General features: G+C 32.5%; 2 protein-coding genes across 5 annotated transcripts in view; one reads left to right on the plus strand and one right to left on the minus strand.

Annotated features, from left to right (window-relative positions):
* LOC144843215 (caspase-7-like) overlaps window positions 1-14,674 on the minus strand; it is a 65,958-nt gene that overhangs the window by 35,160 nt on the left and 16,124 nt on the right. Inside the window, exons 1-2 of one of the 4 annotated variants that reach the window (XM_078699994.1) lie at window positions 9,362-9,428; window positions 8,256-8,331 (exon numbers count right to left, since the gene is read on the minus strand). The gene's annotated coding sequence lies outside the window, so the exon portion shown is untranslated. Of the gene's footprint in view, window positions 1-8,255; window positions 8,332-8,456; window positions 8,520-9,361; window positions 9,429-14,674 lie in introns of those variants that run through there. The other 3 variants (XM_078699997.1, XM_078699999.1, XM_078699996.1) reach the window with 3 other exon arrangements.
* LOC144843434 (uncharacterized) lies at window positions 13,624-14,414 on the plus strand. Its single transcript, XM_078700220.1, has 2 exons — window positions 13,624-14,263; window positions 14,407-14,414. Exons 1-2 carry the CDS (start codon window positions 13,624-13,626, stop codon window positions 14,412-14,414), a joined length of 648 nt encoding a protein of 215 aa, XP_078556346.1.

Here is a 14,674-nt window from a genome sequence, read left to right on the forward strand (position 1 = left end):
AATGCATATCTCAATAATAGGCTATAATCTCAGCTAAAATAATATGCTTTGCGTTTACAAAAACGACATTTGAACTTATAAATTTGAAACATGATTTGTAGAGAATGTTTTACATTGGGTTATATTCTTATATTCAATGATCCTTGAGATGTTAACCAACAAGGCCATATAGATGGCTGCAGTCGCGTGCTCAAGTTAGTGTTTACCGACCAACCTACCAACCGATCGACCAACCGACGGAAATTGCTGAACACCTTTAAAAATGTTGAAAATGTTTAAAAACATTTATATTTTTTTAATTTACACGTGCGTAGCCTGTCACTTTTGACGTGCTCGTATAACGTAATTTCGATTTGAAAAGTAAGTCAAGAAAAGAAATCGGGCAAAAAGAGTGCGTATTAACATTTAACGCGCAGTACGCGTGCAAAAATCTGCACACTCATGGCAATTATTTAAACGCTTAAAATTGCCTGAAACGTACTCTTATTTCATCGAAAATAAATTTTAACAATTTGGAAAATTTTAAGAGCGCGTACGCATGCGTTACATGCGCTACGCACGTAATTGTATTGCCATATAATGATTTATGCCCTGAAATTTATTAGTACCAAAGTTTATTTAATTGTGATTCATGCTTGTGAAGATATGATTACAAACGTGATTTCGTTAAATCGTGCGTAGACCGCGTAATTTTTTATTGCGGACCGTGAAAACATAACCACATTGATTCCTGGCCATAAGGAATATTCTGCGAAAAATTGACTTAGCTAGATTAAACTGATATCAAGATAAGGTCATATACAAGTTAGTGTTTACCGACCAACCAACCAACCAACCGACCACCATAGTGAGCTGTAGAGTCGCGTTGCACGCGCACGCGACTAAAAATACATTATGACGGTGTTGAGTGATTTGTAACATAACATTAAGCTCTCCAATATACAGTTTAGATGTATAGTAACACTACTAATATCCTCGAATATGGTCATTATTTCAACGTTTAGCAAAAATCGAGCTGCATCACCAAACTCAACAAACTACTCAAAGACCAATTTACACAGACGAGCGGTAACGGTAAACGGAAACGTAGAATCTGTTTCTATTCTGACATGAAACCGCCCGTCCGCTCCTACGTTCTATGTAAATGGTCATAAGGAATAACATAGATTCTATATCTTAATTACCGTTACCGCTCGTCTGTGTAAATTGGGTTTATGTCGACATTTTGTCATGAGCGTTCGTTTCTACTATTTTGATATAGTAATAGTTAAAACATGGAGGTATAACATTATTCTCTTCATGGTTGAAACGTTTATATGATTATCTAACGGTTTTCGTTCATGGTCATGCTGGCGAATACTGACTACGCGCAATTGTACAAGCATTATTGTGGAATTCTTATTTATCAAGAAAGTGTAACAGTAGTTAAAACTTTCTGTGGTAACTATTCACACAAATTAATATAAATAATAGTAAGTGTTTACTTTTTTGTTTTTAAATATCAACTATTTCGTTGTTAAGAATGTATTCCACTTCGTTCCGTTAGAGAATAATAGAATGACAGAGCAACGGGGGAATATGACAAAGCCATCATTTTGTATGCATCAATAACGTTGAATAAAAGCATCATATAAAAACCGGTTTAAAACTTCTCTCATGCCTAGAAGTTAACATGCGCACTTGTATAGAATAATAAAAATGCATTCTTATTTATAAATAATGTATTCGTTGTTGACGTTCAGACATATTATATCAAACGTTTTACGTTATTATTCCGTTGGCGTTCAAATTCAAATGTGCAGTTACAACGACTAACTTTCCTTTCATTCATTCATTTATTTGATCACAATCAATTGTAATAACAATATGAAAAAATAACAAGAAATGGGAGTTAAAATGGGATAAACCTACTGTAGGCTATACAGGTCAGGCTTAAGGTTAATTGTTGTCTGTTTAGTACCCTATTTACCTCTAGTAGCCTACTTTATTTGAAAAAGAAAAACAACATTGTCTGTCATGCGTATCTAACAAATTAACTATATACCAATTTATCAATATATCAGATCAGCTGATATGACACAAGGCACTAATATTAAATAGGCCACCAAAAAAAAACAAATTGTAAAACTAAGCCTTCATGTTTTTGATATTTTGATAGAAATCGAGCTTATTCTACAATTATATTATAAAAAAGTGCACTCGTTATTCTATTTAGTATTTATACGGGGTGATAAGATTCGTGTATATTTATGCAACTAGAACGATGCTGGTTTGGCGCAGCATATTGCAACCTAAAATGTCGAAAACAATTGAACATAAACATAACAATTGGTGTATACAAAACATAATTTATTCGATTGAAGATAGTTGAAAGTACAGTATCTAAAACTAAAGACATTAACTTTTCAACATTTTATTTTTTTACTTTTTATTTCTCATAGCCAGAAATTGAAACGTTATTGACATATGTTAAGATTCTACTTTCATATCTGAATTAGGACGATCTATGCCGTATTTTATTTGCCAACGAATTTTTCATAATTTCTACGCCCGATTGCCAGCTTTATTGCGGAATTCCTATAAGTAATTGTTGTGGTTATACAGCATTACACATTAGTGCATTTTAGAGAACTATTCCTAAATTACTAAATAATAGTAAATGTTTACTTTTTTGTTTATAAATATCAACTATTTCGTTGGTATGAATGTATTCCACTTCGTGTCGCTACAGAATAATACAATGGCAGGATAAAATGGCGGGGATATAAAATTATAGCAAACACATCATTTTGTATGCATCGATAACGTTGAATGAATAGTCAATATAATACAAAAGCATCATATAAAATTATTTCTAACCGGTGGGTACTGCTCTATCTAGAGGTTGCCCACTTGCGCACGGAATAAATAAAGTGTGCCTATTTATAACAAGACCATATACTTGGCTGCAATCGCGTCCACGCGTGTTAGTGTTTCTGACCGACCGACCGACCAACCGACCAACATAGTGAGCGTTTGCACGCGACTAAAAATAATTTATTTGTTGTTGGACTTTTATTTCTTCGGACTTATTACATCGAACGTTGTACGTCAGTATTGCAATGGCGTTCAAGTAGTCATAAATAATAAACAATCGTATATGTTAGAATGAATAATTTCGACGAAACCTTCTGCCCTAGACAAAATGGCAAAAGTAGCTTGGCGGTATACCAATTGAAGTAAAGTGTAAAGAAAACAATTTTCTTTTGTGAACATTTTGTGGTAGCTGTAGGCTAAATCAAATGTATAACGTTATAAAGGGAACGTATTGTTTTCAATAGCTCTACAATCTATTGAAATCAACTATTCAGCGTAGCTAGAAAATAGTGAAAAGGTTTTGAAAACGGTGGTACGTCCGTTGATATGCAATTACGCAAATATTATAAATTGCGCATAACATGTTCATCGTTCATCCATTTAGCTATAGATAAGCATTCATTACTTTCTTAACACACAATCCTTTTCAATTCACGATAGCATCCACACTCCCTCCCCCTCCCCCATCATTTTTAGTTGCTATTTATTTATTTATCAGCAATATACAGTAGGATTCAAATTGAAACCGTTTCTAATACCTCATAACTGAATATTAAGGTCAATTTTAAAACGGTTTTCGTTCATGGTAATGCTGGCGAATACTGACTTCGAGCAACTGTGACAGCATTTTAGTGTAATTGCTGCTTATCAAGAAATGGTTGGGGTTATACAGCATAAAACACTTCGTTCCGTCAGGGAAGAGTGAAATTACACCTCTTCCCAGGTCCCGTTAAAGAATAATAGAATAACAGGAAGCAATGGGGAAAATTGACAAAGCCATCATTTTGTATGCATCGATAATAACGTTGAATGAAAATATAAAAGCTTCATATAAAATTGTTCGTAACCGGTAGGTAGCTGCTCTGCCTAGAAGTTGACAATCAAATCACAAACAAAATGAATAGTTATAGTGTATCTCTATCGATACGTTCAGATGCATTATATTTTTTAAAGTTTAATATGTACATAATTAGTTTTATTTATTTTTTATTACTTTTTGTATACTTATAGTAGTTTTTTAAATTTTGTTTTGTTTTGTTTGACACGTGTGTCACCGATATAAAGGTTGTACGTTGGTAATTCCGTTGACGTTCAAATTCAAATGTGCAGTTAAAGCGACTAGCTTTTCTTTCATTCATTTATTTGTTTGATCAATTTCAATAACAATAATTATCAACAAAACAATACATTTAAAAAAAAAGATCACAAGCAATACACAAGAAATGGGAGTTAAATGGTATACAATTTACATTAAAAGCAGAACAACATGGGATAACTGTACTGTATACCGTTCACGGTTGAGGTTAATTTTTGTCTGTTTAGTACCATTTACATCTGGTAGGCCTACATTATTTAAAAAAAAATAACTATACCAATATATCAATATATCAGACCAGCATCAGAACCAACACAACGCACTAATATTATAAATAGGCTAAAAACCAAACAAATTGTAAGAGACGCCAGACCTTATAACAATTATAAATCATGCAAGTTTTGGATATTTTGATATCGACTACAAAGATCCCCCAACTACGTTTCAATGTTTTCCTTTTCTAATCCCTACTTTAAATCTTGTAAAATTATTTACTGCCGATTTATATGTACAATTACAGTAACTATTATCACGAATAACTAATGAAATCTTATTTGGGTTACTTTACATTTATTCTTAAATAAACAAAGGTTTCGTTGATATAAGTAGGTGTATTTCATTCCTAGTAGTTTACAATAATAGGTCCAAGAGGCTATAATGAATAGGCATAGTTCGCGCCATAATATACAATACAATGCAGAGAACTCAATAAATTGTGTATGCATGACATACGTTCAATAACTAATCCGGCCTATATTGTGATGCACAATTTTGCTTTATTATATCCTATACCATAGAGACATTACAGTTCACTATAAAGTCCATGCTTATACCAATTTACGTTCAGTTCCTATATTATAGAATTAAAGTAGTAAGTATAGTAATACAAGTTACAAGGATAAAATGCGTAAGTTATGTAATTAATTGTCTCATTTAATACCCACATACAACATAAATAATACTAGGCTATGTTTTTTCCTTGTTTTTATTTTGTTTATAAAAATTGCCCCTATTAATGCATCTTACTATATTTTGCGATGGTCCCTAAATACACAAATGACGAGTCTGTTTCAGGTGACGAAAGTGTGTACCACTAATGCACATAGGGATCTTCCACTTAGCATTAGGACAAAATAGTTGTCGAAAAAATACAAATTCACGCAACATATTTTCCTTTTTTGACAGGATGAAATTGAAAAACTACTGATCACCCCCAAAACAAAATGGGAAACAAACAATGACAAAGCTATAATGATACTGGAATAATAAACGACTGGGATACGATTAAATAATAATATTTTCATTATAAAAAACATAATTATTTGAAATTGTGAAATTCACCTTTATATATAATCCTCCTCGGCCAACAGTTAATGTTTCATAAATTGAGAACCAAATAGTTTAAAGCTTTCCAGACATCACCCATTGTTTTTGAAGCAGAAACGAGTCTAGTCCAATGGGGTAAAAAATGAGGAGGTGATGGTAGAGACTAAACACAAAGTGTATCGGCTACAACGATTCCTAACAACATATCAATTTCAATGTTTTAATTTTCTAATGCCAACTTTCAATCTTTTAAACTTATTTGATGCTGATTTAAATGTAAAATTACAGTAACTATATTATGACGAATAACTAATACAATCTAAGTTGTATACCTTTTTATTTGTAAAACAACAAATTTTACGTTGGTAAGTGTGTATTTTCCTTCCTCGTAGTTTGCGATAATAGGCCCAAGTGATGATAATGAATAACTCGCGCCTTAATATGCAATACAATGGAGAGATCTCACAAGATTTTTATAGGATCAGTGACCCAATTTAAATTAAATGGTTTATCTTTTTTAAATCTATTTTTACCAATCCACATGGCACTAGTTTTGTTCTTGTTTAAGCTTAAACCAGATACTTCACAGAAATTATTAACAATGAATAGACCTCTTTTATACTTTTTTCGTTTCCTGCAAAGAATACTGTATCATCTGCAAGTTGTGCTATACGCACTTTCTCTTTTATAGGACCAGGTAGCAACATTCCTTTATAATGTTGATCATTTCTTAGATTACTTGCCATTGTTAACAATGACACATTCTGTGTTGCTATAAAATGTTCTTATCTATTTACAAAAGGACTGTACAAAATTAAATTGTTCCTTAAACATGAACTTACAGAGTCAAATGCTTTTCTAATATCAAGTGACAAAAAAGCACCTTCAACATCTTCTTCAACAGTGTAGTATAGGAGATCATCAATGAGCCTGATGTTTTCTCCAGCAAAACGACCTTTGATATAGCTTTTTTGGTCACTACTGTATTTACAACAGATTTAATTACCTTATGTAATCTATTACTAAGGATGTGTGTTAATATTTTATAATCTGTGGTTAGCAGAGTAATAGGAGGCCAATTTTCTAGTAGATTTGTATCCCCTTTCTTGTATAACAGATTAACAACTCATTTCGCTCTTTAAATAGCATTTATTAAAAACATCACATATTAAATATTTAAGATCTTCCCAAAAATATCTGTAAAACTCAAAAGTTAAACCATCATACCCTGAGGCTTTATTCAATTTCATATGTTTTAATGCTTTACTGTATTTTTGCACTGTGATTAAGCCTTCACAACTTGTTTTTTTTTCATTTGTTAAACTATTTACATTTGAATGATCTTATTAGCATATAGTTTGTTAAAGAATCTTATTTCTTCACATACATTCCTTTGGTTTTTTTCAATAATTTACCATTATTTTTTTAAATCCTTTTTATATGCTTTTTTGATCCATTACTTTTTTCTAAACCTAAGAATTATTTTGTGCTATGCTCACGCTCCTTCTACTTGAGATGTTAATCAAAAATACATTATGACGGTTTTGAGTGATCTGTTACACAGAATTCAGCTCCAATATACAGAATAGATGTATATTTAACACTACTAGGCTATATCCTCGAATATGGTCATTATTTTATTTATTTAGTAAGAATCAAGATGCACACCTCACAAAACTTAAAAAACTACTAAAAATCCATCCAAATTTACATAGACGAGCACTATTGTTTGTTTCATTTGTTTTTATATCGTTTAGTTTTAAGTGGTAGTTGTGTATTTGTTTCGTTTTAAATATAAAATCTGTTTATTTTGGTGTGACGAATTCTTACATCATTTTCAAATTTATTTTTCTAAAATAGTTTATTATGGTAGGATGATTTATCAAAGGATGTTGCCATTGTAGTATTAATTTATTTATATTTGTGATATTTATATCTTTTTTAGAACCCATAGGTAGTTTAGGAACCCGATAGTGAAACTCTAAAGTAATAGTTTGTTCAGCGATAGCGATAGGAATGTTTCCCTTAACAAATATAAAAGTCGGATTATTGATTTTAGCATCTGGATTTTGAACTTTGAACTCACTCACACATACACTTTACATTGTCTTTCGTTACCACAAATAGGACTAATGTTAGAAATAACAAAACAGAAAAATTGAATTAAAAGTGTCAGTTGTTCTTTAGTTTAGTTTATCTATCGCCAACTGTACAAGGTGAATATTTTTTTTCTATAATGCCATAGTTCATGTAAATACAATTTCAATCAGAAGTATTTATGTACAGAATCAATTAAAAACAAAGTAATCTGATGCTGAGTTTGAAACATGGATTGAGATCGCAGAATCAATATATTTAAAAGTAATATGAATATATTACATTATATCGGTATCAGTTTCATAAGAGTACTTGTATACTTTAAGATTCTAAGGTTTCTCAGAACCTGTTTCGTAGTAGTTATCAATTTATGTTTCGGGTTTTTTTTATAATTTATTTGAGCCACATTTGTAGTGCCCTTCTCATCAACCCATGTCTCCATTAAACCACAATGAATTGCGATATTTTCAATCTATTAATTCTTTTCTTACTGTTGATGCACCCGCATAGTGACGCAGTCAAACTGAAACAGCCACAAGAAATGGGCCGTTTTTATTTTGAACCTTTCAGATATGGTGTAAATTATTTAGTGAACAAACAATGTAAACATGTGGATTAAATTACTAACATTAATAATAATTCTATTCAATTTTAGGCCTACCTTCGTTCTTGTTCAGAAACAACTACAGTATTTCCTTTGTACGAATGAAGTCTACTCCGTGACGATTACAGATTGTCTGTGAAACGACAAAGATAAATATGCATGTGATACATTTTTTTGAAAAAAAAGCGCAATATATACGAGTTAGTATTGCTACTCTAATTTCACCATATAAACGAAAGGAAAAACAGAAAAACTTACACACAGGGAACTAAAATTTACTGACTTAGAAACAGGAACAAGGTTTAGATATAATTCCACCTTACAATCTACACTCGTCGATTGAATACGCATGCGCACCTGCAGTTCATGTCACAGAATGCATTTTGGGTAATACTGGCAACGCCCGAATTGTCATTGCAAAATATAAAGTTCATGGTGTGTTTTGTTTTTTTAACAAAGAGGTCCAACCGTAACCAAAATGCTAAATGATTTCTACCTACCCTCACCACATCACAAAAATACGATAACTGCTTCTGAGATATTAAAATAATTCAATTTTACCGTCTTTTAGGCATAGACTTTTACTAACTGCGACACTAATGAGTCTCTTGCATGCGACTTTGACCACACCGTGTACCGTCTACTTGGCATTAACTTGTCGGGAAAACTAAATTTTGAAATTAGCGTTGTCAAAAAAAACAATTCACGCAACTTGTCAATGAGTACGCAGATTTTTCTTTCGTCGTCAGAACAAAATTTAACGTTACTGAACACCATCAAAACAAAATGGGAAACACATAAAGACAAACCAGAACGACACAGCTATCATGAAACTGGAATAACTACTGGGATGCGATTAAATAATAGTATTTTTAATTTTTTTTAAATTCCCCTGTATAAGTCTCCTCAGCCAGTGGAAAACATCACTCATAAAGACGGAGTTAACATTACAGAGACATTCTTGCGTCTTGAGTAATAACATCAAATTAAATTTTTAAATGTATATCGACTACAACGATTCCCAACAACTTGTGTCAATTTGAAGGTTTTAATTTCCTTCAAATGATGCCTAATTTCAATCTTTTAAAATTATTTGGTGCCGATTTAAATGTACAATTATTATATCACGAACAACTAATACAATCTTATTTTTATTACTTTACCTTTTTATTTGTAAAACAACAAATGTGTCATTGGTAAGTATGTATTTTCCTACCTCGTAGTTTACAATAATAGGCCCAAGTGATGATAATGAACAAATCGCACCATATATGCAACAATGGAGAGAACTCAATAAAGTGTGTATGCATGAATTACGTTGAATAACCTTTCTGGCCTGTATTGCGATGCCCCATTTTATAATCGTAAACCATATACTTTCAGTTCTATATTATTATTGAATTAAAGTAGTGTATTAACATAATGTACTAGAAACAGCTTTACTATAATGTATGTGATTGTCTCATTATAATACCTACAACAAACAAAATAAACGTAATGGGCGTTGTTTTCATTTCATAAAAATTGTCTTCATTAATGCCCCTTACAATATTTTACGATGGTCCCTAAACATATCTCAATAATAGTCCACAGTCTTAGCTATGTATATAATGTGAATTGTGTTTTTACGACAAAGGGCACAACTCATTGTTACCAATCTAGTCTGCGCCTCTGAATAGGCTCAGTGTACATACATATGGATATCAGACCAATCTTTAAAATTCTACCGTTCAGGGATGGCATTCATTACTTTTTTAACACTTTTTCAATTCACCATAGCATCCAGTTTAACTTCCCTCCCTCACCCCCATCATCTTTAGTTGCTATTTATTTATCAGCAATATACAGTAGGATTCAAATCGAAACCGTTTCTAACACCTCATCCTGAATATTAAGGTCAATTTTTAAACGGTTTTCGTTCATGGTAATGCTGGCGAATACTGACTACGAGCAACTGTGACAGCATTTTAGTGTAATTGCTGCTTATCAAGAAATGGTTGGGGTTATACAGCATAAAACACTTCGTTCCGTCAGGGAAGAGTGAAATTACACCTCTTCCCAGGTCCCGTTAAAGAATAATAGAATAACAGGAAGCAATGGGGGAAATTGACAAAGCCATCATTTTGTATGCATCGATAATAACGTTGAATAAAAATATAAAAGCTTCATATTAAATTGTTTGTAACCGGTAGGTAGCTGCTCTGGCTAGAATCAAATCACAATCAAAATGAATAGTTATACTGTAGTGTATTCTCTCTCGCTACGTCCAGATGCAATATCAATTATTTTTTAAAGTTTAATCTGTACATAATTAGTTCCTTTTATTTATTTTTGATTACTTTTTGTATACTTATCGTAGTTTTGTTTTGTTGGACGCTCCGTTTGGCACGTGTGTCACCGATATAAAGGTGTTGTTTATTATTATTACCAAATGTTGTACGTTGGTAATTCCGTTGACGTTAAAATTAAAATGTGAAGTTACAGCGACTAGCTATCCTTTCATTCATTTATTTGTTTGATCACAATCAATTTCAATAACAATAATTATCAACAAAACAAAAAATTAAAAAAAGATCACAAGCAATACACAAGAATGGGAGTTAAATGGTATACAATTTACATTAAAAGCAGAATAACATGGGATTAATATACTGTGTACAGTTCACGCTTGAGGTTAAATTGTTGTCTGTTTAGTACCATTTAGTTATGGTAGGCCTACTTTATTTGAATAAAAAATTAACTACACCAATTTATCAATATAAAGGGTGTGTACTCTCACCTGTACTTTTTTGCATTTTCATACACGAGTTTACAAAACTTCTGAAATCCCATAATATTGGAGTACGAATTAACGATATCTGGCTAGGAGGAATTTTTTGGGCTGATGATGTTGTTCTTATTGCAGACAATGAACATGAAATGAAAAAAATGTTGGATATTGCAACCCAATTTGCCAAAGTTTGGAAACTAAAATTCAATTATGAAAAATCAAACATTATGATAATCGGCAAACGAACTGATAAAAATAAGATATGGAAGTTAGGAGATTATGGCATTTCAGAAGTCGATACTTATAAGTATTTAGGTGCTTTTATATCACGTAATCTAAATGATCATGTTCATTTTGAAAATGTAATTAAAAAGGGAAATCGCCTAATTGCTTATATCAAGTCAATTATTGACAATTGTAATAACTTCAACCGCATATACTACGGTGATATTTTATGGAAGGTAATCGCTTTACCGTCAATTAATTATGCTTGCTCAACGTGGTGTGGTAGTTATTCTGACGTTGATAAACTTGAAAAATTGCAGCTTCAAATGGCACGGTGTATTTTAAAAGCACCACGTAATACACCACGGACAGCGTTATACGGCGAACTTGGCTGGTCGCCTATTTCTGTTATACAGGATAATTATAGGATAAATTTTTTCAATCGTATTTTATTGATGGATCACAATCGATGGCCAAAACTATTACTTACTTCTTTGCTTGACTTAAACTGTAATTTTAATCTATTAAGTTATAAGATTGTCAATCACTTAGAAAACCTATTTACTAAAGGTAATGCAAATGATATATTTGAATATATTTGTAATAACAAAGAAATTGTTAATTCACATTGGGTGTGCCCTCTTAAACAATCTCTCTTTGATTTATCAATTACTAATTGGAGCCAAGAGTTAAATACAAAATCATCACTCAACGAATACAAATCTTTAAAAAAAACCCCTTGTCTTGAAACTTACCTTCTGGACAAAACAGATTTTGAAGGGGCAAGCATCAAATTTAAGCTGCGCACAAATACTCTGCCATTAGAAGGTAGAAAATGCAATTGGCTACCTGAAAGTGATGGTTTATGTAGTCTATGCAATATGAAACGTATAGAAAACGTAACACACTTCCTATTTGAATGTCCTGCTTACGACGACATTAGAAAAGAAGAAACCATGAGATTAAAACTACAATTGCAATCTTCTAACCTTAATCATATTTGGCACTTATTCATAAATTCTAATACTGATGTTAAAATACACCTAACACTTGGAAGTGACTATCATGTGTTCAGTAAAGAAACCCATCTAATACTTGATAAATTTTGCAAAATATATGCCAAAAGAGCATGGAAAAAGCGCTCCGCAATTATCAATTAATAGATCTAGAGATTGTACCCGATTTCCGTTCTGTATTGCAGAGTAAGACTTGCATAGTGTAAATTTCTGTTGTTGTCTTATGTTTAACTTTAGGCCTATAATGTAATTTTTTAATTTTGCAAATGTAATTTTTTTAGGCCTTTTATTTATATCTGTATTTTGTATCATCATTGTAAACAACACTTAAATGCTGCATGGAGACTTTAAATTTATATTTACAAAACTTTAAAAACACAATTAAATCAGGATTATAATTTGAGGTAAAATAGTTAATAAAACACTAAAAATAAGATTAAATATTAAAATTAGGAAAATCGAAATAATAATAAAAATAATACCACTGTAACTAAATAACAAATAAAGATCATAACTCATAACATAATTAAATGATATACAGTATTAACAAGAACATAAATAATTAAATAATATTTAAACAATATAATATTTAAATTAAATGACATTTTTAATAATAGGTCTAATAATATTTTCTTTAAAATTAACATATTAATAACATTGATAATAATACTAATAATAAATAATAACACTCCATCAAAGTCAAGTACTTTTTGCTTTTTAGTTTTTAGTTTCTTTTTGTACAATTCGTTTCCTTTCATTTAAATGTTTTTTCTTTTATTTTCTCTTTATATTTTATGTAATGTATGTAAGAACGCACCGTCCAGAAGAACGTGTGCCGCCGATTTAAAGGCGTATGTTCAATAAAGTTATTATAATATATCAGACCAGCATCAGAACAAAACGCACTAATATTATAAATAGGCTAAAAAACAAACAAATTGTAAGAGACGCCAGACCTTATAACAATTATAAATCATGCAAGTTTTGGATATGTAGAGGCAATTTGCATATGTGTTAGCAGGTGTAACGAATGGCATGCAAACCTTTTTTATTCTTTGTCTCTCTCTCAACTACCGACCGTCGAACAAGCAGGACGTATTTGTTTCACTTACTACCGTTGTTTGTTAACTCAAGAAACTTTGCGTATTCTGTACATGTACAGTAGAAACTATATTATCGGAATATATTATGTGTATATAATTACGGAGCCAAGTATAAGAAGCTACTAATGATATTTGGACCCAATGCATGCTCTCACAACACAGTGTAGTGGGTAAGTTGGATCTCACTAAAGTGGTGACCCCGACGTGATCTAACGAGAGTGCTTGGAATATTTAAATATTTATATTGGATATATTACTTCGTTGTTGCAAGATTACTTTGAGTTGTCGTTGTTTGATACGTGAATTGAATTATGGCGAGACCTTCTCCGGTAAGAGCTACACCGATCAAAATGGCCGCTAGAATGGATGAGGCACCACCTGTGGCGGCTGCTGTAAGTTTAAAATTGCCGCCATTTTGGGCGAATGACCCACTTATTTGGTTTGCTCAAGTGGAGGCTCAGTTTGTTACCAGAGGAATTACGGCTGAGGAAACAAAGTATTCGTATATAATTGCTTCTTTGCCGCCTAATATCGCACAGGAGGTTCGAGATTTATTGCTAAGCCCTCCATACCAAAGACCATATACCCATTTGAAATCGGAATTGGTTAAAAGGACATCCGTGTCGGAGCAAAAGCGTCTTCATCAGTTGTTAACAACGGAAGAATTAGGTGATCGCAAGCCTAGTCAGTTACTACGCAAGATGTACCAATTGCTGGGGGAGCGTGATTTAGAGACATCCATCCTGAAACAGTTGTTTGTGCAAAGATTGCCTACTAATGTTCAATTGATATTAGCGTCCACCCGTGAGGATATGGACCTTGCAGATCTGGCAGCGTTGGCCGATAAAATTTTGGAAGTTTCTCCACCACCACCTACTATTGCCACGACAATTAAGGATACGGGTGCACGCGCAACGTCAGACGAATTACGAGAATTGAGAGCTGAAGTTAGTAAGCTGACCAGCCTCGTTTCTTCCTTGGCGAAACGAGTCAGAGGCAGAAGCCGTAGTAAACAACGTGAAAGCCGAAAACGCTCGCCCTCTGCTACAACTAATGATGGTTTATGTTGGTATCATCATCGATATGGTAACAAGGCACATAAATGTAATTCACCATGCTCTTTTTCCTCACAGAAGGCGGGAAACGACCAAGCCAGCGACTAGAGACGGCGACAGCTGCTGGCGTTGGTGAAGGTAGTCGTCTATTTTTTATTTCTGATCGTACTTCAGGACTTAGATTCTTAGTTGACACTGGAGCGGAGGTTAGCGTGTTACCTCCATCAATAACAGACAAGTTGCACCGAAAAACTGACTTTGTATTGCAAGCAGTAAACAAATCTACTATATCTACTTATGGGGAGCG

This window comes from Antedon bifida, chromosome 5 (assembly GCF_963402885.1).
Source record: "Antedon bifida chromosome 5, ecAntBifi1.1, whole genome shotgun sequence".
NCBI classification, from domain to species: Eukaryota; Metazoa; Echinodermata; class Crinoidea; order Comatulida; family Antedonidae; genus Antedon; species Antedon bifida.

Excerpts from the sequence above, each read along its gene's own strand:
- LOC144843434 (XM_078700220.1), top strand. The coding sequence starts at position 13,624 with ATGGCGAGACCTTCTCCGGTAAGAGCTACACCGATCAAAATGGCCGCT.